This window comes from Perognathus longimembris, chromosome 14 (assembly GCF_023159225.1).
Source record: "Perognathus longimembris pacificus isolate PPM17 chromosome 14, ASM2315922v1, whole genome shotgun sequence".
Classification (NCBI taxonomy): domain Eukaryota; kingdom Metazoa; phylum Chordata; class Mammalia; order Rodentia; family Heteromyidae; genus Perognathus; species Perognathus longimembris.
The window spans coordinates 46,729,638-46,753,827 of NC_063174.1; the positions used below are offsets into that span (position 1 = coordinate 46,729,638).

Consider the following 24,190-nt stretch of genomic DNA (forward strand, 5'->3'; position numbering starts at 1 on the left):
TAGATAATTAGCTCCCCTAGACACAATGGGAAGGCCTTAGCCCAAGCTTTTGGGAAGGACATTTGAAACACAAGGGAATGAATGCTAGTGTTTTGCTTTGGCTATGAGACAAATGTTCCGGAAATGAAAGCTTATTTATGTTTGCAATTATGCACATCCTGAAATGTCTGTATAATGGGTTCAATTCAGCCCTTGCCTCACCAAAATGTTGCCATCTCCAAGGAGGAAGGCTAGGATATAACATGAGTGTGCAGGAAGCCTGGGTTGATAATAGTGCCTTAATGTCCTTTAAAAACTTTTTTTTTTTTAGAATGAACTTTATTTAGTCTTTTTGTATGTATGCTGGCATTTGCACCAGCACTTACCTGCAAATACGTTTTAAGCACACACACACACACATACACACACACAAACACACACACACACACACGTAAAATACACCCACTGGAAGTTAGTACCTGCTCAGAGAGAATCTTTTTTTTTTTTTTTTTTTTGCCATTCCTGGGGCTTGAACTCAGGGCCTGGGAACTGTCCCTAAGCTTCTTTTGTTCAAGCTGGCACTCTACCACTTGAGCCACAGCGCCACTTCTTTTTCTTTTTTTTTTTTTTTTTTATCTTTTTTTTTTTTGGCCAGTCCTGGGCCTTGGACTCAGGGCCTGAGCACTGTCCCTGGCTTCTTCCCGCTCAAGGCTAGCACTCTGCCACTTGAGCCACAGCGCCGCTTCTGGCCATTTTCTGTATATGTGGTGCTGGGGAATCGAACCTAGGGCCTCGTGTATCCGAGGCAGGCACTCTTGCCACTAGGCTATATCCCCAGCCCCTTCTTTTTCTGTTTGTGTGGTACTGAGGAATCAAAAGCAGGGCTTCATATATGCTACACAAGCGCTATACCACGAAGCCACATTCCCAGCCTGTCACAGCGAATCTTTATGAAGATTTTAGATGACAGGTAAGCTGACTTCTATATTCTTTATGGTACGTGGTGGAGTTTGAGTGCCGGACAACACCTTGTGTAAGTTATTCAAACTTCTATAGCTAGGAAATATCAGGAACAACATGCTAATGGGTCCAATGTGAATAAAACACCAGCTGGGGTTAGGTTCATTTTCAAAAATATTTCTTGAGAGAAAAATATGAAGATTCAGTTTTAACCTGAACAGATTTATCAGAAGTTTGTTGGCTTGCTTGTTTTGAAATATGAATACTGGGCGGGCCTAAGCAAAGCCATCTTGTCTCTGCCACCATTTTAATGCCTTAATAGGTAATGAGAACATTTTACACAATTCTGAGAACTATAGATGGGGCATACAATAGGTCAGTCTCAGAAATGCGGATATGTCATGGATTGTTAGACTGCAGGAAATCCCTATCCTTTACTCTTGATTGTTAAGATTGTTGGATTCTAGTAAATCTCTACCCCTTACTAGTTAACTCCTACAAAACCCTAACTGCCCCCCTTAGTTACCTCATAACTGGCTTGTTTTGCTTCTGTAAACATACTTTGCTAATTCCCACACCATGGGGCATCTGCTTTGATGTGGTTTTTGCCTTCATAAGCTTTATGCTAACAACCTTCCATACCGCAGGTTCTTTGGGACGCTAGTCCACCTGCAGTCACTGGCTTTCTAATAAAGACTTCCAATTCGACCTGATTCAACCTTTAAAAGTATGGCTTCTCTGTTTTTCGGTGATCAAGTTCCCATATAACAGTTTTGTGCTGTGGCTCTACACAAAAGAGCTGGGTATCCATCCAGCTTAGAGCAAAGCAAAGAAGTTTTCAGTTCAGCTCAATTTCTTGACTTTTTTTTTTCCTATTATGAGATCCTGTATCATATATCTTCCATCTGAAATGTGAACCATATTCCTGTAACTAATTTTAGTCTTAAGTTTAAGTATTAAACATTTAAAGTTCTAACAAAAATATTTCTTGCTGGGTGCCAGTGGCTCACACCTCAAGAGGCTGAGATCTGAGGATCACAGTTTGAAGCCAACCTGGGCAGAAAAGTCCCCAGGAGACTATTATCTCCAATTAACCACTCAAAAACTAGGAGTGGCACTATGACTCAAATGGTAGAGTGCTAGCCTTGAGCATAGTGGCTCAAGGACAGCACCCAAGCCCTGAATTCAAGCTCCACAACAGACCAAAAAAAAAGTATATGTCAAAGTGATGTACAGAGGGGTTACAGTTTCATACGTAAGACAGTGAATACATATATATCTTAAGAGAATGTATATAGCTTGTCACTGATAGCTTATGCCTCTAATCTTAACACTCAGGAAGCTGAGATCTAAGGACTGCAGTTCGAGGCCAGGACAGGCAGAAAAGTCTGTGAGACTCTTCTTCTCTCCCTTGACCAAAAAGCTGGGACCAAAGTATGGCAAGAGCATAAGGCCCTGAGTTCACTCTCTAATACCCCTCCTACACACACATATAAGAATATTTATTAATCTGGATATTCAAAGTAATCTTATTAAATCAAAGAGGTGAATCCCACATCTGGTCTCTACCATATTTGAATGGATTAACACTTTTTTCTTTCTCATATATGTGATTATAAAAAGGCTTTTGTGGCTCTCACTTTGTTTTTATCATATTTTTCTAAAGACCATGAAACTCCTTTTTCCCATAATGGTACCTATTCACTTCAAATCTTGTCCTAAAGTTCAAAAGAAAGTTGCTCCTTTGATGGGTTTAAACATCCCTGGGGTTGTTTTCCTCACCAATTACTGCTGATCATGATCCAGTCACTCTGGGTAAGAAAATGAAGTAGGCAGATCACCAGAGTGGGGACTAATATCTCCCAGGCTTCTCTGGGCTCCCTAGTACAGCTTCTGGCCATTTAAATGCCGTAGAAGAGATCTAGCCCAGTTGCTTTGTCCCCAACTCCACTGTGTCTCCAGCCTTCTTGCATTTTAATTAGGGTAAATAGTACATTTCTACTCTAGGCTGATGTGTAGTGCTGCCTTGGCTTTATTCTTAGGTGGAATAACTTAAAAGACACATTCTTTTGTTTTGTCCTCCTCCTTCTCTGCTAGAATGACTCAAAAAAGTAAAGAAAAAGGATCTGAAGGAGGGGAGAGGAGTATCCCAGATAGCATCTCTCCCTGTCGCTACTTCTTGTGAGTATGTGCAGCCCTTTCTTTTCCCAGAATCTCTTAGCCAACCAGTATGTCAGCTGTGGAACAGTCAGCTGGGTAAGTGCAGAAATCAAAAACCAGGACCCGCAGTGTCAGTCCAACTCATCTTCCTCATCTTCCCACAGCTTCTGTTAGGCCAAGACTTCATGAAAGGATATTAACAAGGAAGGTTATCCTCCATCACAAATATTTTTCCCTTTCCCCTGACTGGAAGACACAGAATTCTAAAGTCTGAGCATTTACTAGAAGTAAGGATGACATGGGGAATAAGAAGGGGAGAAACTGAAAATTACAACTATGTATTAGGAAAGAATTAGTTTGCTCTAATAATACTGATATGTCTAGGAAGAAGGCTGAAGCAAAAATGTACTTTCCACAGATCTTTTTCTCTGCTGGACTTTACCACCTATATGGGCAGAGACATACAGATATAATCTACATTTCACTAGAATCCAAATTTTTGCGTGTTTATATACATGTCAAGTTTCTGTCTTTTCCAATTTCATTTGTATGTTACCTATTCTAGAATCATTTGCTTGACATACAAAAGTGAGCTATAGATCCCAAATCTGACAGATGGAAATTAATAAAATAAAAAGATTTTTAAAAATAATTAACAAGTGATAAACTGATGAACAAATCATCATTTTTATGTTGGCAGATTAGACTAAAAAGCACCAGATGGCCACATGTTTTATATAGTTAGTTGGGTTATCTATCAAGCTGTGAATTTTTTCAAACAAGCACTACTGGTCCATAGTAGGACTGAGTAAAACCCTTGGGAAAACCCCAGAGGTAACTGATGGTAACAAGAGAGGATGCTTTGTCTAATTTAATTCTGTGGATCAGGGTTCAAAGCCAATCTGGGCAGGAAAGTCTGTAAGACTCTTATCTCCATGTAACAACCAGAAAACCAGAAGTTGGCACTGTAGCACAAAGTGGTAGAATGAAAGCCTTAAGTAAATAAGAGCTCAGGGTCAGTGCTCAGGCCCCAACTTCAAGCCCCATGACCTACAAAAAACAAAGAAGCAAAAAGCAAAAAATAAAAATAAAAACAGAGCAAATGCAAGAAATGCCTCCAGTACTGTCAGAAAACTGGCTGTACACATCTAGGTTATTTCTGTATAATAATGCCTGCAGTTACATATATGCTATTAGTAACATAACACATTTATCCAAATATGGTGGAATTAAGCTGCTCAACCACCTCCAGAACAGAGTAATGTGTAACTTGAGGAATTCCTATATAATCCATGCAAAAAAGGCTCAGGCCCAAATTCTGTTTATCAATTGGCCGTGGCTCTACCAACCACTCTTTCTCATTGTGAAGTACAGTCCAAGATTGCATATCCACTGAGTTAGCCTATCTGAGAGGCATTCGTTTGGGTAACAAGAACGTACCTTATAGCTTTTCATTTACTAGGTTTATTGACAGGTCAATGTTTGGGATTTGGTCCTTGGCATTTTGTTTTCTCTCATCTTTAATCACCCTCATATTCTGCAGATATCCAAGGTTCTTTGATTACTAGGTTAGAAACTGTTGAGTGAGAACTGATCCTCCATGTCAACTCTAGCTTCTTGGTTTCCCATCAGGCATCAGGTCTGCAGGTAAAACATCCCTTAAGGGCTGGGGATATGGCCTAGTGGCAAGAGTGCTTGCCTCGTATACATGAGGCCCTGGGTTCGATTCCCCAGCATCACATATACAGAAAACAGCCAGAAGTGGCACTGTGGCTCAAGTGGCAGAGTGCTAGCTTTGAGCAAGAGGAGGCCAGGGACAGTGCTCAGGCCCTGAGTTGAAGCCCCAGGACTGGCCAAAAAAAAAAAAAAATCCCTTAAGTTCCTACTAAGGCAGAGAGCTGCAGCTCCATGAGGCTCGGTGAAAGTTTCATATAAGGAGACAAATGAGATGACTGATGCCCAAGCAAATTTCAAGCCAGAATTATGCATTCATGTAATTGAAAGTTGTCACTTCTTAATTTGCTTTCTAATAATGTCAATAAATCCTGTATTTTTAGAACACTTGAGGACTTTGATTAGAAAAAAGGAAGTGATTTATTTGCCTTGGCACATAGTTTAAGGAGGAACCAATAGCCTCAGTTTTCAATACTATGATGTAAAAAATATTGAATCAGGGCTGGGAATATAGCTTAGTGGTAGAGTGCTTGCCTAGTATGCATGAAGCCCTGGGTTCAATTCCTCAATGCCACATAAAAAGAAAATGCTAGAAGTGGTGCTATGGCTCAAATGGTAGAATGCCAGCCTTGAGCAAAAGAAGCTCAAGGACAATGCCTAGGTTCTGAGTTCAAGCGCCAGGACTGGCAAAAAAAAAAAAAAATACATATATATATATGTGTGTGTGTGTGTGTGTGTGTGTGTGTGTGTGTGTGTGTGTGTGTGCAGATGTGTCTATCTATCTATCTATCTATCTATCTATCTATCTATCTATCTATCTATCTGTATATATGACAGTATCTCACACATCTAGTTACCCAGGAGGCTGAGATTTGGAGGATCACACAGTTCAAAGCCAGAGCTCTACCATGTAAAAACCATCTCTATTGCCAAAGATTTGGAGATAAGAATGTCCATGTTTATTCCCACTGAGGTCTCAAGTAGAAATGGTCAGTGATCCACACTTTAAAAGACATTAGTTTCTAGTGTAAGAAGCTTACAATTTAGGACTTAATGGGTTCCCATCCTAGATGCCATTAGCTCACTCCTGTAATGCTAGCTACCCAGGAGGCTGGATCTGAGGATTGTGGCTCAAAGCCAGCCAGGCAGGAGAATCTGTGAGACTCTTATTTCCAATTCATCACCAAAAAGCTGGAAATGGAGCAGTGGCTCAAATGGTAGAGTACAAGCCTTGAGCAAAAAAAGCTCAGAGACAGCACCCAGGACCTGAATTCAAGCCCCAGCTCTCTCCTATAAGGCTAGTGCTTCAAGAATGTGACACAGGTAAAATGAACCCTGGCAAGGAAAAATACCTGCCAGACATGTATCAAACCAAACCCCATCCTAGCCCCGCACCTGTCCTACCTGTTTCCTTATGAGATGGTGAGGTGCTAGCCCAGGGTGTGTCATCTTCAAACTGAACCCAGTTGCTGATGGCTGAGGCTAGGTCAGGTGGAGGCTGTTCAGGGCTCCCAGGAGGGGAGGCTGCTTCAGAGATGAGGCCCATCTTCTCAGAAGAGTCATCCTGCTCTGAGTGGGAAAGGTCCTGAGAGACTCCATCCACCACATTGTTGTCCCCAGAGGAGCTTTCAGATGGGTCTGAGGAAGAGGACAGTTTTGGGAAATGCTCTTCAGTGTCCCCTGCAACAGATATCAGATAATATCATCATATGTGGAAGAATAGTTATGAAACTATCCCATAGAGGCAGCTACAAAAGAAGGACAAAAAGTTTGTATAACAAACTTTAAAGGCTCAAAATTGCATAAAATTATGATAAACTTTTCTCTCATTACTAGCTAAACAAATTAGTTAACTTACACATAATCAAAACTTGTAACACTAACAGAAATAAAAGGTGAATCACATATATAACCTTATATTTTCTAGTTGCCACACTTAAAATTTTTTTAAAAGGGCTGGGGATATGGCCTAGTGGCAAGAGTGCCTGCCTCATATACATGAGGCCCTGGGTTCGATTCCCCAGCACCACATATACAGAAAATGGCCAGAAGTGGCGCTGTGGCTCAAGTGGCAGAGTGCTAGCCTTGAGCAAAAAGAAGCCAGGGACAGTGCTCAGGCCCTGAGTCCAAGCCCCAGGACTGGCCAAAAAAAAAAAAATTTTTTTAAAGAAATAGCAAAAGGTTGTTTTTGATTTTGTGATGCTGAAGGTTGGACCCCTAGGAATGCAGAGCATGAACTCTCTACCAATGACCCGTATCTTCAACCTGAGAAAATTTTTTTGCGTGTATGCCAATATAAGAAATTGAACTTAGGGCCTCAGGCTCTCACTCAGCTTAATTGTTCATTGCTGGCCCTCTACTACTTGAGCCATGCCTCTAGTCTGGGAATTTGCTAGTTAACTGTAGATTGTTCTGCTGGTTTGTTGTTTTTGTGGGTTTTTTTCCACCCCCCATCTTGGGGCTTGAACGTAGGGTCTGAGCACTGTCCCTGGCTTCTTTTTGCTCAAGGCTAGTACCCTACCACTTGAGCCACAGTGCCACTTTTGGCTTCTTCTGTTTATGTAGTGCTGAGGAATGAAACCCAGGGCTTCTCGCATTCTAGGCAAGCAACTCTACTGCTAAGCCACATTCCCAGCCTTTTCTGCTAATTTTGAACTGTGGTCTTCCAGATTTCAGCTTCCTTAGTATCTAGGATTACAGATAGGAGCCACCAGTGCCTGGTGAGAAACTATTTTTAAATTTTTAATTAATTAGCCATATATGTATATATATCCAGTATATTCAAAGTTTATCATTTCAACATGTGGTCAATATAAAAACTGTTAACGGGCTGGGAATATGGCCTAGTGGCAAGAGTGCTTCAAGCCCTGGGTTCCATTCCCCAGCACCACATATATAGAAAACAGCCAGAAGTGGCGCTGTGGCTCAAGTGGCATAGTGCTAGCCTTGAGCAAAAAGAAGCCAGGGACAGTGCTCAGGCCCTGAGTCCAAGGCCCAGAACTGGCCAAAAAAACAAAAAAAAAACAAAACAAAAAAAACTGTTAGTGAATGGGTGTTTCCAACTGAGAATAAGTACATTTCAAAGGCTCAGTGGCCACACAGATATCTTACTGAATAGCTCACCTGTACACTCATGCTTTTCAGAGGTGGTAAATGTGAGATGATTTAAGTTGGCACTGGTAGGTGCAGTAACAGAACCAAACTGGCACACTTCTGCAAATAACTCCAGATCTTGTCTTGATCATCATTCTTGAGTACTAATTCCCCTAAAGAGCAAATTATTGTCTGCACCGAGAACAAGGGTGGCAGTATTGAGCAATTTCCACATCTAAGGTTCTGTGCTAAGCACTTTACTTAAGTTCATTCACTTAATCTTCATAAATCTCCTAAAGTAGGTAGAAGTAGGTACTGTAGTGATTCTTCTGGTACAGAAAAGGAAGCTATGCACAGATAGTAAATAATTTTGCCAGCTAAGGCATTGGTGGCCCATGCCTGTAATCCTTGCTACTCAGGAGGCTGAGATCTGAGGATCATGATTCAAAGCCAGCCTTGGCAAAGTCTGTGAGACTCTTATCTCAATTAACCACCAGAAAACTGAAAGTGGAACTGTGGCTCAAAGTGGTAGAGCTCTAGCCTTTAGCAAAAGAGCTCAGGGACAGTTCCCAGGCCCTGAGTTCAAGCCCATGACCAATAGAAAATGAAACAAAACAAAAAAAAAATGAAAAAGAAAAAAATTCCCAAAAGCATACCACTCATCTATAATGAGATCAGGTTTATGCTCCAGTAATCTGCCTCAAATTGTCATTTTTAAGACTTACTGTTAAAATTTGGGAAAATCAAATTCACTGATGGGAGTACCACCAAAAAAGGCTGATGGTAAAGTGTTTTGCAAATAGGGAGTTATATTTATTGGAAGAAAAGAATTAATAATTTTGCTGTTTCCAGGTTCTTCTTTATGGCCTTGAGGTTACAAAAGTGTCTTTTCTCTGAGCTTTTTATTATTATTATTGCTGTTTTGGCAGTTCTGGGGGTTTAAACTCTGCCTGGCAATTGCTAGGCAGGCACTCTACCATTTGAGCCATGCTGCCAGCCCTTCTTGCTTTCATCTCTTTCTTGAATAGACAAGTGTGTGCCATCATACCCTATTTTTCATTGACTGAGATAATGTCTCTCAAACTTTTTGCCAGGCTAGCTTCAACCCACAGTCCTCCTAATCTCTGCTTCCTGAGAGGGTAGGGTTCCAGTTGTGAGCTACCATGCCCAGCTTCCTCTGGACTTTTAAGTAGAAGTCACTCATCTGAGAAAAGTGACCAAACCAGCTCCATCCCACCTCCTTTTCTTAAGATCCCACTTAATACAATAATCAATAAAAGCCACAACACACAGACACAGACCTTTGCCAGTCTTATGACTATAGGAAATAAAATACTCCTTACCCTCAGAAGCGACAAGAAAGAGTGGCTCTTCATTGAAGGAGACCCACTCAGACTGATGGGTTGTGATCACATGGTCCAAGGTCGTCATGCTAAGAAGGTAAGAAGGCACTGATCATCTTCACACTGTTGACCTCATGAGGACCCCAGAGGAGTGTCTGGGGTAGAAGGGTGAATGGCAGCACAGAAGACTTGACCTAGAGTCTGTTGCAGGGGTCTTGCATGGGCAGAACTCAAGAGTACAGTAGGTTGGTCTTTCTTGCCTTTGAGTAATCTGACAAGCAGAAATCTGTTTTTTTGACAAACAACAAAAAGAACAGCCATCACATTATATCCAAATTTAACTAAGGCTTTTAGCACTGCTCATAATTCTGAGCCATTTCCTACTTAGTTTACTTCCTGATGTTTCTTCCTGCTTTCACTTTTTTTTTTGTGCATTTGAATATTCCCAAGACATAGAGAATGGACACAGATGGTTTCTATTACACACACATGCATTAGGATGTGCATAAGCACTTACACATGCATGTACACACCTGCATAGGGCAGCTTTATATCTCAGAAGGTTACCAGAGAAGCTGGTAATCATGGATAAAGAGAATTGAATGTCCAGGAAGGAGGTTTAAACTTTGTTGCACCTTTTATGTTTTCTATTGATATTTTTGTAATCATGCATATTGCTACTTGGGAAATTCACAAGCAATCTTTAGAAAAAGAGTGTGTGGATATTGTTATCAATTTATTTATACATTTAACAAATATTGGTGTGTGTGGGTGTGTGTGTATAATTGATAGGGCTTGAACTCAAGGCCTCTACATCACAATTGGCTCATTTGCTCAAGGCTGGTGCTCTACTATTTGAGCCACACTCCTGCTTTCACTTTTATGAAATCTTCCACCATGGTCTCAAGATAAGCCTTTATCTCAGACTTGTAATTGATGACTCAAATTTTAGGAAGTAGATTCCCTAATTTCTTCAATCGCTATGTTTTAGAAACACTATATTATTATAGTATAGTGCTATCACTGTAAAGCAAATATTCAAGTTTTTCAAAGTGTTTCCAATTTCTTTTACCAGATGGTGATATTTACTACTAAATCAGTGCAGTTTCTTGCCTTAGGCAGGTAGCTAATTTAAATTTTGGGCAGAAATCCAAAAATCTCCAGATGGTATCTTCAAGCATGGTTAACCAATCTAGAGAAACAGATATGGAATTGTCTTGTTCATTTAGAGCAAAAGGATAAAAGATTATTTTCTTTAATGAAAATGTGAATTGATGAGACACATTTTCAATCTAAGCCAATTTGAATTAGTATATAAATGTCAAGCCTTTACTTACATGCAATTATACTCTATCTACACAGGATATTTAATTGACTTACAATTTATATTTATAATTAATATGCTATTAGTGTCTTCTTACAACTAGAATGTAGCTGTTGATCTTCTGGTGAACTAATAAAATTGGAATTAACGTAAAATTAATGTTCTGTCACAAAGAAGCTATTACTGTCTTGAGTAATATTAATTCTTATTAACTGAATACTCTCAATATTCAGATAACTTCTGGAACAATTTAACTGGTAGCCTTCCAATTGGCATATCAAGAAAGGCTGAAGAAATTTTACTACGTTATTACATTCATTAAACAATCTATACTGGAGAAAGTTGGAATAGAAACGTTAAATTGTTTTGTCCTTTTATTGGTGATTAAGACACTTAAATTTATTTCATACTTCCTAAAAAGAGCACACATATGAAATTAGAAATTTTTGGAAACATATTTCTATACCATCCTTCAATTGTCTCACTATCCATTTCATGAGTGGACAATAGCTCTTTTATAGATGAAAAACCTTAGTGTCCAGAAATTAAGTGATCAATTCAATAATTTAAGTGTTACAAACATTAACTGGCACCCTAATATTTAGTGCTCTACACACTTCCTCCATACTTCTAAGAGGAAGAACTCACAAATCTAGCACACTGACAAAATGACTTTTTATTCTACAATAAGATCCTCCCAAAAGAATAACAGGATGGAAGCCAAAACAAGTGGGTGGATTTAATACACCATACTAGGAATTGGTAGGTCCACTCCTTGAACTCTGGTCTTCTGATGCTAAAACACTCTAACCTTTAGACGACAGCCATGAAAAAGTACTACAGAATATATATGGACTTGTCAAACAACTAAATAATATCTCTGAGGAAACTCCTCATATGAAAAGCTGCCAGATTTGCCAAAATATCCAAGAGTCACAGAAGATGGAACACCCCAAGCTCTCCAAGTCACTCTTCTGAGATCCTTCCCAGCCACAGACTGAATATGGTCTAACAGTTTGGCTAGTGAACGTATCCTAAAGCAGATCTTACCACAGAGGAACAGAGAGCCCATATAAACAGCCGATTCCCACAAGCTTCTGCCTAGGAAACCTTTCTCAGGCCATATCAGTGTCACTCATTGTGGTAATGGCTGCAGGCCAAGATAAGACAGAAAACAGCAGCAGCATGTAAACCCCCACCCTCTGCCCTGCTGTCTCCTAAAGAAAGCCACAATGCACGTCCTGGTGCTGACACATGCAGTGTCATCACTCAATGGGGAAAACATCCTGCTGATCTCGTGATGATGAACCCAGAAAAATCCATGGATAAGTAGAGTTGGGGAGGGACCAGGAGAAAGAGAAGGAAAAGGTAGAGGTAATAGGAAAAAAGGGGGGGCGAGGGGAACCCAACTAGAATTAAGGAATTTTAAAGGTCAACGGTGCAGCATTCCAGTTTTAGTGATGAGAAAACTGAGGCGCAAGGAATTCATATTTAACAATGGAGATGGAGATCATGAGCTAAGAAGTCGGGCTGCAATCCTTCCTTAGCCTCTGTAAGCCTTGGTTTACCCCCATACAGCAAGATTGATAATAATGGCAAATGGCCTTAGAGGGATGACTGTACCAGGTCTCATCCCAAACTCTTAATAGGCATCAGCATCGTCATCAACACTGCAGTTGTTAAATATCTCACCCTGGGTTGCATGGAAGGACTAGAAGGCAGATGTCATGAAGTCCCTATTCTTTGCCATTTTTGCATTCTGGGGTTAGTGATTTTCCTTCTCGTTGTTACAGCAGTTCTCCTAGAAGTTAAGTGGAGTCCACCACTCAGTAACAGGGCACAGACAGCCAATTCTGAAATGTCCTTGTTACACAAAACAGGTCCATTCTAGCTGAGGAACCAAGACCACCACCCAAAAAATACGTTTGAGAGAAAAGCCTTAGATTTCATAATTTTTTTTTGCCAGTCCTGGGGCTTGAACTCAGGGCCTGGGCACTGTCCATGAGCTTCTTTTGCTCAAGGCTAGCACTCTACCACTTGAGCCATAGTGCCACTTTTGGCTTTTTCTATTTATGTGATGTTGAGGAATCGAACCCAGGGCTTCATACCTGCTATGCAAGCCCTCTATCACTAAGCCACATTCCCAGCCCCTAGCCCAGATAAGACATGGACAAGGTATAAATAATAAGTATCCCCAAGAAAGGCCAATGGATCATTTTCTACACGGAAGTCCCTATTGTAACCCTATGAAATGGATTCTAGGTTTTTGCCATGGAACAGCCACCTTCAAGAAGCCAGAGACACTAGACCTTGAAAGTGCTATGCTGGCAACTCAAAACCCACAGAGGGACCCAATCACTGTGGGGCTAAGTTCAGACTGGGATAAGTTCCTCGGTTAAAAAAACCTCACCCCATTTTTAGAATGTGAATCATAAAGTGAGGCTTTAGAGTCACCACAAATGAGGGCTGACTCAGAATCAGCAACAACACTAACTGGGAGACATCAAATGTTTCACTACAGTCTTCGGGTTGTCACAAAAGATAAAGTCCTCTCATCATCCCTCATACCCTAACGCTGAGAGTGAACAGTACAATTGGTTAACAAGAGTCAGAGACATATAACTCTTGTATATATCTTGTATTACATATACCCTTCTATACTTATTCATGCACCCTTACATGTGTGGAAATGTTCCTGGTACCCTCTGAGATAGAGACCCTTGAGAACAGAAATAACAAAGACTAGTCCTAGAGTAACTGCCTGTGAAGGGCACACTGAGGGTGCTATGACAGTTTAGTCATAGGGCGATCTTTGAGGGCTGGAGCCATAAGGGAACAGGTTTGTGGATTTGGAGGATGGTCTAGGACTGCACTGTCTTGAAGGGAGAGAGTAAGGATACCCTTGGACAAAGAATTAGCTTGAATGAACAATAACAAGTAGGCTCCAGCAAGGCTTTTCTTTTGTGTCAAATGGATGGTAAAAGGTACCCACAAGGGAAATACTGGGGGGAAAGTACTGATGGAGCGTAAAAGCGAAGAAGACAATTCAATGGGAAGTGAGAAGCTGCAGCATGCTTAGGGGAGATTAATACTGTACGACTGTACTGAGCCCAGAGGGTTCTGCAGTCCATGGGTGTAAGAACAAAATGGCACCACTGCCTTCAAGTAGCTTTACAGTCGATGGCAGGCAGGGAGATTTAACAGTGACAATCTTCTATTTTCCCTAATCTATGATGGTTTACCCACTACAACTGTAGCAGAGTAAAACAATCAGAGACTACTGATTCAGAGATACTTGAAGCTGGACAGGAGAACCGAGAGAGAAAAGCAGAGGGGAGAATGTAGCAGAGGGGAGTAAAGCATGTAAGAAGTAGTACAGGAGCAGCAGTGCTAGGCAAAAGTGAAATACACTGTTTAGTTGAAGCAGAGGAAGTGGTGTAGGGAATGCTGAAAAAATGAGTGATAGCTCTTTTTTCTGAGAATGAGAATATGCTGATTCTCAAATCTCTTTAAAAAAAAAATCCTTCATTACCACTCCACTACCTTGGCTACAATACTCAGTGTCTTATCCAGCTACCAGCTACCAGTCATTTACCATTCCCCTGCCTTCAGCACCACCCCTCCAGCTTGCTATTCAACCTATTATGTTACAGTGTTTTCCTAAACCTAAAGACAGCGTGCTATGGTTCTGCATAAAGACGCCTTTGAAGCTCCCCACAGGATAAAATGAGAATGAGCAATGAACCAAGATTCTCTGAGAACAGATCTACATCACTGCCGCTAGGCTTAGCAATAAGCATAGGACCCGGTATATGTCAGGCGCTCAATAAATGCTGCTACACCAACAAACACCTTGTGATTCTATGCCTTCAACTCCTCTAATCTCATTTGCCTTTATTTCCCCATGTGAGCCTAGTATTCCAGTTTAATGAATGCTATATTCATTAGAATGGGGACTAATAGAACATTATCTAAAAGAACATTTTTACATATGTCTCATGCTACTTAACCACTTGTTCATATATTTGCCAATTTAATATTCTGTTAAGTGTTTCTTTTGAGATACAATTCCCTTACATTCTTATTCCATGAGCTATTACTCATCTTCAAGTCCTAACTCATCATCATCTTTGATTTAGTTCATCATTTACACCCAGAGGCAATCACTAAATCCAAAGAGAGAAGACAGACACACTTGCTGTAAAACCTTTATACAGGGAGTCCTTCCTTCATTCCTTCCTTCCTTTTGCATTTCAATACTCAAAAACTTCTCCTTTTTGAGAAAAAAACATAGTCTTCCCATTCTCATCTCTCCAGAAAATGGATCCAAACTTTGTTAATAATAGATGTTAGTCTTGAGAAAGCACTTAACAGTGTATAAGAGTCCCGAATACATGCAAGTACGGCAGCCAAGCAACAGAAATTTGGTGCCAATCTAGGGGCAGTTACATCCTAAACAGGTCCTATATTGTGTCTCTGGCTCTATTCACTGCTGTTAGGTCCTATGGTTCCTACGTATTTCCCAAGCCAAGTTTGACAAGTCATCTGCCAATCCAATGAGATCTCCAATGCCCTTTTTTTTTTTTTTTTTTTTTGGCCAGTCACGGGGCTTGAACTCTGGGTGTGAGTTCTATCCCTGAGCTCCTTTTTGCTCAAGACTAGCGCCCCTTCCACTTGAGCCACAGAGCCAGTTCTGGCTTTTTCTGTGATTTAACTGGAGATAAGAGTCCCACATACTTCCCTGCCTGGACTGGCTTCGAACTTCAGTCCTCAGATCTCAGCTGAGTAGCTAGGATTATAGGCGTGAGCCACTGCAGCACAGCTCCAATGCCTTTTAAATAGAGTCCTTTCTTTATCAATTTCTGTTGCTTGCACCCAAGAAAACTGATATCTTGTTACCTTTTCTCAACTTGCACTAATCTCATTAGCTCTATTCCCTCATTTATTCTGAATGTTGATAGAATCTTAACCTATGATCAGATATCAAAGCATAATGAAACTATTAATGTAGCCAATGTGCCAACTAGCCAGTGAGCTTTCCCTGAAAAAAGTCACTACATATTTTTCTGTGGCTCAAGTGGTAGAGTACTAGCCTTGAACAAAAGGAGCTCAGGGACAGCACCCATGCCCAGAGTTCAAGCCCCAGGTACGCACCTTCGCTCCACCAAACACTCTCTGAGTACACTTTGACACACTTCTGCTCCTCTCTTCCTGTCACCATGCCCTGCCAGTAGAAAAGATTCCTATGGTGTCTGACTCTAGTTTGTCCCTCAAAAGTATATGTGCTGGAAGCTTAATCCCTGGAGTGGTGGTGGTGAGGTGGTGAAATCTTTAAGAGGTAGAGCACAGTGAAAGATAATTAGATCATAGGGACTTCACTTTCATAAACAGATTAATACCATTTCACAAAAGCAGGTTGTTATAAAATGAGGTTACCCCATTCCTTGGTTCCTACCTGCACCCAGCTGCTTCTTTGACATGTGATACAGCATTCAGGATCTGATTGCCTTGGGTAGGGACCCCTGCCAGGATGCTGTTTGAATTGTCCAGCCACTAGAACCATCAACCAAATAAACCTCTTTATTCAGTACCTAGAACTGGACATTTTGTTATACCAACACCAAATAGAAAAAGATATGCTCTTGCCTGCAGATTCTAACTGTTTCAGTTGCTCCAAACCTTGATCTCGATTTCCTCAGCTCAACAGAACTGCTGTTGTCAGCTCTGACTCCATCTGACCATACTGTAGCTCCCCTGGAAGAGAGCCAAGGAGATGGCTGGTGGGGCTCACCACTTGAGATCCTTCCCTCAGGGTAGAAATCTTGTGCTGACTATTGACCTACGCCTGAAAATAGTTGCCTCATACAAGCTGTCATCTTGTGGTTATTTACTGCAGAAGGGCTGGTTTGTTACCAGTTAGAGCCAGAATTAGAAGTCCTCCCCTAAAAACATCCTTCCTGGTTTGTGTGTCCTTAAAAAAAAAAAATAAGAGAGACAAGTTCAGAGTATCTACATAAGCTAACGTCCTGGATGTTAATTAGAAATTTTATTGAATTTCTATAAATCATAAATATGAAAGAAGAATTTTATGTAGCCATATGAATTTTGTCCTTCCGGAGCTGGGACAATGTTTTATTAGATTAGCTACATTATATAATACAAAACATTATTCTTGCCTGTTCAGTGATCCAAAAGAAGTCTTCAATCTTTGGCCATTTTCCCCTTATATTCTCTCTCTCTCTCTCTCTCTCTCTTTCTCTGTCTCTCTTTCTCTCTCTGTCTCTCTTTCTCACACACACACGATAATATACATCATATATACATATATGTATATATACACATACATATACACATATGTGTATGCATGCATACATATATGTGTATTGTATACTATATGTACATATTTGTGTGTGTCCAAGTAGATACTTTCTTCAAAACTCTCCAAATCCACTTGTTGAAATTGAGACCACTGGCAAACAGGTTCCTAGTAATCAGTTTAGAGATTATGCAGAAACATCTGAAACTGTATCCTGATGCCAATTCTAATCTCCAAATCAAGCCTCAGTTTGTTTGTTTTTTGTAATCAAAGATAAATGTCTGAAAGTCACAAACAAAACTAAAAAGAAAGAAAAACTGAAGAAAACATGACTACCTGGATTCTGCACATTTCTTCTTCTTCTTCTTCTTCTTTTTTTTTTTTTTTTTGGCCAAATCCTGGGGCTTGAACTCAGGGTTTAAATGCTGTTCCTGAACATCTCTGTGATCAAGGCTAACAATCTACCACTTGAGCCACACAGCTTTTTCTGAGTAGTTTTTATTGGAGATAAGAGGCACATGGACTTTCCTGCCTGGGCTAGCTTTAAAATAGCTTTAAACCTTGATCCTCAGACCTCAGCTTCCTGAGTAGCTAAAAGTATAGGCATGAGCCACCAGTATCCAGCTTTCTGTGCATTTCTTTAGCCCTTATTTTTAAAGCATAAGGGTCTATAATGGTTTACTGAGCTACTAGTATGGCCTCAGAATTGTATAGAAGGCAACAATACAGAGTCATATCAGTCATAGTTTTATACCCTGAGATTTGCATCATAGTAAGCTATAGAACCTACAAAAGTTTAACCATAAATTATTAGAATAAGGGGGTAGGAATGTGGCTTAGTGGGGTAGAGTGCTTGTCTAGCATGCACGAAGCCCTGGGTTCGATTCCTCAGCACCACATAAACAGAAAAAGCTGAAAGTGGTGCTGTGGCTTAAGTGGTAGAGTACTAGTGTTGAGCAAAAGGAAGCTTAGGGACAGTGCTCAGGCCCTGAGTTCAAGCCCCAGGCCTGGCAGGGAAATAAAAACATTATTAGAATAGGCAGAAGCCTAGATGGTTCTATTACCATTTCTATGAGAAAGATCTAAATCAGATTAAGGTCTACTTCTTGCACATTCTTCTCCTTTATGAAAGTATGTGATAATAGAATCTGAATAAAGTAGTTCACTGAAGCCAGGTGCTGGTGGCTCAAAGCCAGCCCAGGCAGGAAAGTCCTTGAGACACTTATATCCAATTGGAAAACCAGCAATGCCGTGACGCTGTGGCTTAAAGTGGTAGAGTGCTAGCCTGGAGCTGAAGAGCTCAGGGACAGCACCCAGGCCCAGAGTTCAAGACCCATGATACACACACACACACACACACACACACACACACACATACACACACACGTAGTTCACTGAAAAATAGACAGATACACACACTTTTTAAATTAACAGGCAGAACATTTAGTGGAGTTGAGTGAGTCTGGTTTGTTCTTCATACTTCAACTTAATTTTTCTCTCATTTAAATGTTTTTCATTCTTTTAAAAGATGAGGGAGACTGGCCAGTCTTCTTCCAATTTTCAATGGAAACTAGAGAACAGAAGACCAAACACCTTACTCCCAAATCAAATATATCTGAGAAAGACCTCCAAAAAGTAACGAAAATGTCATTTTTCAACTGTCATCAATATCCAGTCATGAGACTTCATAAACTAACTCGTCCCTCCTTTGAGTCTCCCCTCTTTGAATCACATGTATCAACTCTTTTAATCCTGAGTTTTTTGTTGTTTTGTTTTTGCTTTCTGAATTCATATGATTTATGTGTGGGTGTGTATGTATCTACATGGATGTATAATAGCACATGCATATCTCAAGGTCACATTTACAAATATTCTAGTATATGGTTTTTTTCCTAGATAAAAGGGTGTGCTATTAAATAATTTCATGGTTCCGTGTTCATAGTCAAGGATCAAAGTCATACATGACTGGAAAAATAGGTTAGGTGCTGTGTCTGGTCTTTGGTACCTTACTGAGCCAGTGACCTGGAATGGCACACCTGGCCACCTGAACACATCAGTGTCACCTGGTCACATCAGTGAATGACCCTGACAGAGGTCATGCTATAAAGTTTGAAGAATGCTTTCCAGGTGTTGAACTCTCAGAAGGTACTGGCTTATTTCATCTTGGGAATGCATCTTGGCTTTCCTCAGTTTCACATGTTTAGAATGAGTATACTAAGATTTTATTCATGTGAATACTTTGGTATAGAAAGTTTCCTTTTGTCTATATTCTACAATTATTACTCTGGATGTTCCAACATAAAGCTGTTAGTTTCCTAGAAATCTACAGGCACATTCTCCCCTCCTCCACCTGAAATGGTGCTCATATTGCCTGAACATAAACTTTCCAAGATGCTTCACAAAATATTACTGCTATATTTCACTAATGTAAGATGCCACAGATTGTAAAATGTATCACATTTTGGATGTGGACACACACATACACACACACACAAAACCACGTTTCTGAGAATCAAGTAGTCTTCTTTATTAAAAAAAAAAAAAGTAGTTACCAAAAAAATCACAAATCTACAGGTCCAGAATGCAATGAATTTCATGGATTTATTTCTATTTATTTTTTCTTAAATCTGTCTTTTTGTTTGCTTTTACAGTGTTGGGGACTGCATGTAGGACCTTGCATATGAAGGCAAGGACTCTACAACTGCACTACCCTCCTAAACTCCAGCTTACTTTTATGATAATCCTGAGGTAACTAAAACAGATGCTTCTCCCAGTGTGTGTGTGTGTGTGTGTGTGTGTGTGTATAATGTATGAACTGGCTCATAGAGGTTATGTAATTATTTCAGGGTCATAGCTAACCACAAAGACTGGGACAAGATCATAAACATTTTCTGCCTTTTGGTTCTATACTCTTTGCACAATAACTATATTCTGTCATTTAACAGTATTAGCTGTATCCTCTAAATCCATTTCCTCTAACAATACAGCACTGAAGATGAACCATTAGTGGTTTAAGGCAACCACAATTCCTATTCCTGCTTTCCTCCTTTAGCTACTCCAAGCACTACTTATGGAATATAGTTCTACAAAGTATTTTTAGGAAAATGGGGATGTAGTGCTGAGGTTTGAATTTAAGGTCATGCACTTGCTAGGCAAACACTCTACAGTTTGAGCCATGCCTCCAGTCATTTCTTTTGACTTTAGACTGTTGTTTTTTTTTTTTTGTTTTGTTTTGTTTTGGCCAGTCCTGGGCCGTGAACTCAGGGCCTGAGCACTGTCCCTGGCTTCTTGTTTGCTCAAGGCTAGCACCCTGCCACTTGAGCCACAGTGCCACTTCTGGCCATTTTCTGTATATGTGGTGCTGGGGAATCGAACCCAGGGCCTCATGTATATGAGGCAAGCACTCTTGCCACTAGGCCATATTCCCAGCCCCTAGACTGTTTTTAAGACAGGGTCTCACACTTCTTGCCTTGGGCTGTCCATGGACATTGATCCTCTTTCTCTTTAGTAGCTGAGATTACAGGCATGCCCAGCTTTGCTTGTTGAGATTAGAATCTGTCTGGGCTGGCTTTAAACCGCAATCTTTCAGATCTCTGCCTCCCAAGTAGCTGAGATTACAGGCAGGAGAACCTGGGTCTAGTATGAGAAGTATTTTTTATTTTTGTGTTGTTTTCGCAATAAAGAAGACAAGATATAATCCACGCAGTCCTAACCCTCTCACTTTATTTTTTCCTTTCTAGAATATAATATGATATTCTGTATCTACAAAAATTCTATGAAGGACAGACGAAAAGAAGCATGGTCAAAAAAGTACCTGCAAATAAAATAGTTTAAAGAGTTAAGGTAAGAAATACGAAAGTGTCTTATAACATGTAAGATGGATACGAGAAGATCTCTCTGAAAAAGGTGCACTTAGCTAATACTTGAAAGATGAAAAGAAACTCAATATGAAGGAACAAAAGGGAAGAGTATTTCAGGGAGAGGTGAGGGCAGGCCAAGGGCCTGAGATGGGAAAAGTAAACATGAGAACACTTGGCTCACAAATAAGCAGGCAAAGAGGAGAAAGGCATGACATCAGGTGGTAATGGTGATTAGTTTTCAGATGTATGCGACTCTTTTAACCAGATGAAAATGTTTACATTTTATTCTAGGCACAATGAGAACTCATTGTAGAGCTCTGATGAAAAATAAAATTTGACTTGCATTTTTCAGAAGCTGAGTACTGAAGAGACTGGAAAGGTGGGAGGCGGTGAATGGGAATTAGAAGGCTGTTGCAATAGTTTAATATGAAAGAGGCTGGTGGCCTAAAACAACCAGAGTGTCCCTGGAGGAATGAATGGACACACAAAACATGGTACATACATGCAGCGAGCTATTATTCAGCTTTAAAAGGTTGGAAATCCTGACAGACAGCTAAACATGGATGAGCCATGAGGATCATCCATACTAAGTGAGAAAGCCAGTTTCCAAAAGGAGACAAATAGTATATGATTCTACTAGACTGCTAGACTAGTCCAATTATAGAGACAGGAAATAGAACGAGGCTAGGAGTAGGAAGGAATAAGAGTTAGTGTTTATTAAGCATAGAGTTTCAGTTTTGTAAGATGATGAGAAGAGTTCCAGAAATGGATTGTAAAAAAAAAAGTGAATATATGAAATGCCATTGAGCTGCGCTCTTAAAAACGATTAGGACAGAGCTAGGCACTTGTGGTTTACATCTGTAATCCTAACTTCTCAAAAGGCTGAAATCTGAGGATCCAGGTTCAAAGCCAGTGTGGGCAGGAAAGTCTGTGAGACTCTTTTCTACAATTATCCACCAGAAAACCAGAAGTGGCACTGTGGCTCCAAGTGGTAGAGTGCTAGCCCTGGGCTGAAGAGCTCAGAGATAGTGCCCAGGCCTGGAGTTCAAGTCTCATAACTGACAAAAAAAAAGTTAAGATGGTAAAATTGTACGTGCATTTAATTAAGTTTTAAATAACCATGCAAGCTGAAATTATAGTTATCTTCATAATCAAATGAAAATATGATTGTTTTGTGACATTGAATTTTTTATCAAAACAAAAATCTCTATTACAATTTAAAATATTAGAAGCACTGCAGATGAAGCAATTTATTTCTTATATAGATAGCAAATAGACAGCAGTGGGTGGAACCTGGTCAGAGCAATGGAAATGTGTGAGGGGTATTTCAGGAGCAGGTCTGTAGGAATTACTGATGAAATCTAAATGGAATAGAGTAGAAGGGTCTGGTTGAGAACTGGCTAGATAACAATGCCATTGCCTAGGGATGAGTGGAAGAGTCAGAATCTGGAAGTGAGATAAGCATATTTCTCCTTCTCCTTCCCGCCTCTCCTCTTCCTTTGTTTTGCTTTCTGAGACATGATCTTACTATGTAGCTCCGGCTGGCCTCAAACTCATAGTATTCCTGCCTCAGCCACTCAACAGCTGAGATTACAGATAGGCATCACACTGCCTCAATTAGCATTTTTTTAAAATATTATACACTTGAGACACCTATGATACATCCAAGAGAGATATCTAGGCACTTGGAGATGAGTTTGGAACTCAGAGCTGAAAATCAGCAGCATAAATGTTGATTTAGGGAAACAAAAAAAAGCAATGGATGTTTTCACAGGCCTGGGGCAGCATGAAAGCAATTCTATGAGTTCCATCTAATACCTAAGACCTGTGGCTCCAAATGACCAGAAAAGATGAGAATGTTCCACTATGTGTGTGTGTGTGTGGGGTGGGGGAGGGTGTTGCTGTTCACTGTTCTTCAGTGCAAGGTTGTGCAGGGGTCTGAGGTCCCAGACCACTCCGAACCTGTGCCCTGGGAAACATAACAATTTAAAATAGGGCTTTTCTCCACGAGATTCTTTGAATTCCCAGAAATTTAAAAAAAAAAAAAACGCACAACAAAACATAAAGAGAAAGTTTTCCATAGAACTCAGAAAAACAGGAGGAAATACCTTTGGTGATGACTCTGCCCCAGTAGGAGAGGGGCAGGTGCCAGGCATGTTATGGCAAGAGAAAGAATTTCCTAAAATTACCGGTAATTTTTCATCCTGAATGGATTATTCAACAAGACAGTGTGGGCGAGAAGGCTCAGCAGCCCGTGGTACATTACTTAAAAGAGTAAGGTCTGCATATTGTTGTGGAGGGATGTGAAGAGAGGCTTTGTCTCTGGCAACAATTCAGGGGCTTTGGGGATTCACCTAGAGCCATAATCCTCTGGGCTTTTGGAGAGGCAGAGGGAAAGGAAGCTTTGTTAATAATGGTATTCACCAGCGTCCCACCACCTGACTCTGGGCCCAAGACTGTTCATCCCACAGCTGAGGTACACTAGCTATCTCTTCTGTCTCTCTCACCAGCTGTCTCATAATAGGCCTGTACTATGGGTAATATCACGACTTTAGAGAAGGCAAAAAGCTGAGACCAAGGACCCAAGTAACTCACTTAGGTTTTGAGTATAGTAAATGGTAGTGTTAGGATTCCAACCTGACTGCTTCAGATTTCTGAGACTTTTCAGGATGATTCATGAACGAACTCATTCATCCAACATGTATTAAAAGCTTCTAGTGTGCCAAGTTCTGCCACTACACTAGATGTTGAAAGTAAAGAAATAAAGGTAGACTCCAGAAAGGCAAACTGTGCAAAGGCTTCATTCTACAAGACATTGACTATCACAGTGATGGACCGAGGGAAGATGGGCCTCCCACAACCTTAAATCCCAGACTCCTCTACATACAGGGTATGTATATCTTTTCATACAGGGTATGAATATCTTTTGAAATGCCTACAGTTAGTTATCTTGTATCTTACAAAACTGTGACACAACTCCAGGGAAAAAGGGTGAATAAGTACAACCCTGCAGCTCACTGGACACGTGTTCAAAGTAAGCTACACAACTTGCAGGTGGAGACGGAAGGGAGGGACTGGGAGAGAGCAAGAGAAGGGATGACACATTGTAGGAAAGGAAAGGTACTCATTACCTGACTTATGTAACTATAATCCCTCCATAAGTCACCTTTATAACAATAAATTTTTTTTTAAATACGACACAATAGGGGCTGGGAATATGGCCTAGTGGCAAGAGTGCTTGCCTTGTATACATGAAGCCCTGGGTTCTATTCCCCAGTACGACATATATAGAAAACAGCCAGAAGTGGTGCTGTGGCTCAAGTGGCAGAGTGCTAGCCTTGAGCAAAAAGAAGTCAGGGACAGTGCTCAGGCCCTGAGTCCAAGGCCCAGGACTGGCAAAAAACAACAACAAAAAAAACAATACAATAAATAAAAGATTTGTACTCATAATCTGATTTATGAAACTGTAACTTACTTATAT

At 40.4% G+C, this 24,190-nt stretch overlaps 1 protein-coding gene across 1 annotated transcript in view; it reads right to left on the reverse strand.

The window, feature by feature from the left end:
- The window catches only part of Ston2 (stonin 2), a 116,281-nt gene that overhangs the window by 71,301 nt on the left and 20,790 nt on the right, over window positions 1-24,190 (reverse strand). The window contains 2 exon segments of the mRNA XM_048362855.1: window positions 6,178-6,453; window positions 9,210-9,495. Of these exon segments, the coding sequence (XP_048218812.1) occupies window positions 6,178-6,453; window positions 9,210-9,297 (364 nt within the window). The 5' untranslated portion in view covers window positions 9,298-9,495.